The sequence below is a fragment of the Salvelinus sp. IW2-2015 genome, unplaced genomic scaffold (assembly GCF_002910315.2).
Source record: "Salvelinus sp. IW2-2015 unplaced genomic scaffold, ASM291031v2 Un_scaffold2546, whole genome shotgun sequence".
NCBI lineage: Eukaryota > Metazoa > Chordata > Actinopteri > Salmoniformes > Salmonidae > Salvelinus > Salvelinus sp. IW2-2015.
This window is the reverse complement of record NW_019943859.1, coordinates 4,084-6,919: the sequence shown is the minus strand read 5'-3', so window position 1 is coordinate 6,919 and position 2,836 is coordinate 4,084. Positions and strand designations below refer to the sequence as shown.

The following is a 2,836-nucleotide window of genomic DNA, read 5'->3' as shown; positions in this document are numbered from 1 at the left end:
TAGTATATTTGTAGTCAATGGCAGTATATCTGTAGTCAATATGTAGTATATCTGTAGTCAATATGTAGTATATCTGTAGTCAATATGTAGTATATTTGTAGTCAATGACAGTATATCCGTAGTCAATATGTAGTATATCTGTAGTCAATATGCAGTATATCTGAGGTCAGTGGCAGTATATCTGTAGTCAATATCTAATATATCTGTAGTCAATATGTAGTATATCTGTAGTAAATGACAGTATATCTGTAGTCAATGGCAATATATATGTAGTCAATATGTAGTATATCTGTGTCTACCAATTTTCCCTGTGATGGAGCAAAATATAAAATAATGGTTTTGGGGATAAACAACAATCACAGAAAGAGTAAAAATAAGTCTACATGTAAAAATTGGTGAACTTCCCCTTTAATGCTCAGTGCCAAGCAGCAGGGCATCAGGTCACATTTTTTTGAGTCTCTGTTTGGTTTGACTCGACCAGGTATTGAACCGTTCCAATTTCCGGGTGGACATTCTACCACAGGGCCACTGACTTGCTGCTCCTGTTATAGTGACTGTAACAGTAGCAGTACTAGTAGTGTAGACGGCACAACGACACTACTGTAGTCGAAGGAAAGGAAGCCGGGAAAGGGAGCTAAGAAAAGAGAGGAAAGGAAGCTAGGGAAGGAGGAACGGAAAGGTAGTTAGGAAAGAATAGGAGGAAAGGGAGCTAGGAAAGCGAATGAGGAAAGGAGGACAAATATCAAGGAAAGGAAGCTAGGAAAAAAGGAAAGGAGCCTAGGAAAGAAGAAGAGTAAAGGAAATTAGGAAAGAAAGCAAGGAAATTAGGAACGGGATCTGGATAAGGTGAAGCGGAAATTAAGCTAGTGAAGGAAAGGGGGCAAGAAAAGGGAGGAGAAGATGCTAGGAAAGGAGGGAAGGAAATTAGAAAAAGATAGGAGGAAGAGAGCTAGGATAACAAAGGAGCGGAAGAAAGGAAGGAAAGGGATCAAGGAACGGAAGTGATAAAAGAAAGAATGGAAGACCAAGGAAAGACCATGGGCTGTGATTATCCAATGGGCTGTCACGGTATTAATGACCACACTGTGATTATCCCATGGGCTGTCAAGTTATTAATGACCACACTGTGATTATCCAATGGGCTGTCACGTTATTAATGACCACACTGTGATTATCCAATGGGCTGTCACGTTATTAATGACCACATTGTGGTAAAAATCTAGCAAGGCACATCTAGTTAAAATATTGATTTATCACTTTTAATATTCTATGGACCAATCTAAGACATATTCTGAGAAATCATAAAACAGTACAGAAACATGATAAAGCCAGACTGAGAACAAGTTTATTTATTGATGCTATAAGGAAGAGAATATATGGGTGACATGATGAGAGAACCAATCAGACACGAYGTCACAAAGGTCATAGGTTACAATCGAATCATCATTCTATTGCTCCTGTTCCTTCTTGTAGCTGTATGTGTAGTAGACGGTGCCTTTCTTCAGGTGGCAGGTCTCAGTGTGTGTTCCTGGGTAGACAGTGGTGGTGCAGGTTCCGAGGCGGTTGTCTGGTCCGGCGTCCTGATCCCACACCTAATAATAATTACATTATTATAATCATAACAAAAACAATAGTAATAATTCATCATAATCAAAACTATCATATTCATAATAATCATCATCATCATCCTCCTRTTCCTCTTCCTCCATCTCTTTCTCTTCCTGTCCCTCTTCATCACAATAATAATAATTGATGGGATTTACATAGTGATTTTCCAGTGCTCAAAGCACTTTGCATATTAAAGGGGGGAAACTCACCTCCAGCTTCAGGACAGACTTGTGGATGATGTCTAGGAAGTTGAATTCACCGGGCCAGGTGGGGTTGGCCTGGTTCTTCAGAATGCTGGTCATGCCACCGAAGGCTGGGCCGCACCACACCTYAGGAAGATAATGTTGTCAGTAGACTTATATTATTAAACGTTTTTTTTAATTGTTATTGTGCTTCTAATACTAAATTATCTTTAATGGTAAGGGTAGGTAACAACACATCCGCCATGGTGATCCTCAACACAGGGGCCCCTCAGGAGTGCGTGTTCATTCCCTTCCTGTACTCCCTGTTCACTCATGACTGCACGGCCAGGCACGACTCCAACACCATCATTAAGTTTGCCGATGACACAACAGTGGTAGGCCTGATCACCTTGCCGTGTGGTGCCAGGACAACAACCTCTCCCTGAACATGAAGACAAAGGAGATGATTGTGGACTACAGGAAAAAGAGGGCCGAGCACACCCCATTCTCATCGACGGGGCTGTAGTTGAGCAGGTTAAGAGCTGTTGGTGATGTTTTGGTGATCACATCACCAACAAAGAAAACATGGTCCAAGCACACCAAGACAGTCGTGAAGAGGGCACGACAAAACCTATTCCCCCTCAGGAATCTGAAAAGATTTGGCATGGGTTCTCAGATCCTCAAAAGGTTCTACAGCTGCACCATCGAGAGCATCCTGACTGGTTGCATCACTGCCTGGTATGGCAACTGCTCGGCCTCCCCCGAAGCTACAGAGGGTTGGCGTACGACCAGTATCACTCACTGGGGCAGCTTTCCTGCATCAGGAATCTCTACCCAGGCGGTTGTCAGAGGAAGGCCTAAAATTTGTCAAAGACTTTCAGCACCTAAGCATGACTGTTCTCTTGCTACGAGCACAGGCAAGCGGTCAGGAAGGCAAGTCTAGTCAAGAGGCTTCTAACACTTCTAACCCCAAGCAATAGACTCCTAACATCTATCAAATGCTACACAGGACTATTTGCATTGGCTCCCCCTCCCCACTCTGTTTT

General features: G+C 42.6%; 1 protein-coding gene across 1 annotated transcript; it reads right to left on the bottom strand.

Annotated features, from left to right (window-relative positions):
* Positions 1 to 1,323: 1,323 nt before the first annotated feature.
* On the bottom strand, positions 1,324 to 2,120 carry LOC112074239 (perforin-1). The gene is made up of 2 exons (XM_024141440.2): positions 1,818 to 2,120; positions 1,324 to 1,592 (listed from the first exon to the last, which is right to left on the bottom strand). Exons 1-2 carry the CDS (start codon positions 1,908 to 1,910, stop codon positions 1,449 to 1,451), a joined length of 237 nt encoding a protein of 78 aa, XP_023997208.1. The 5' UTR covers positions 1,911 to 2,120; the 3' UTR covers positions 1,324 to 1,448.
* Between the last annotated feature and the right edge of the window lie 716 nt (positions 2,121 to 2,836).

Excerpts from the sequence above, each read along its gene's own strand:
- LOC112074239 (XM_024141440.2), bottom strand. The coding sequence starts at position 1,910 with ATGACCAGCATTCTGAAGAACCAGGCCAACCCCACCTGGCCCGGTGAA. Across the intron at positions 1,593-1,817 it reads AGTCTGTCCTGAAGCTGGAG|GTGTGGGATCAGGACGCCGG; the intron begins GTGAGTTTCCCC and ends AATTATTATTAG.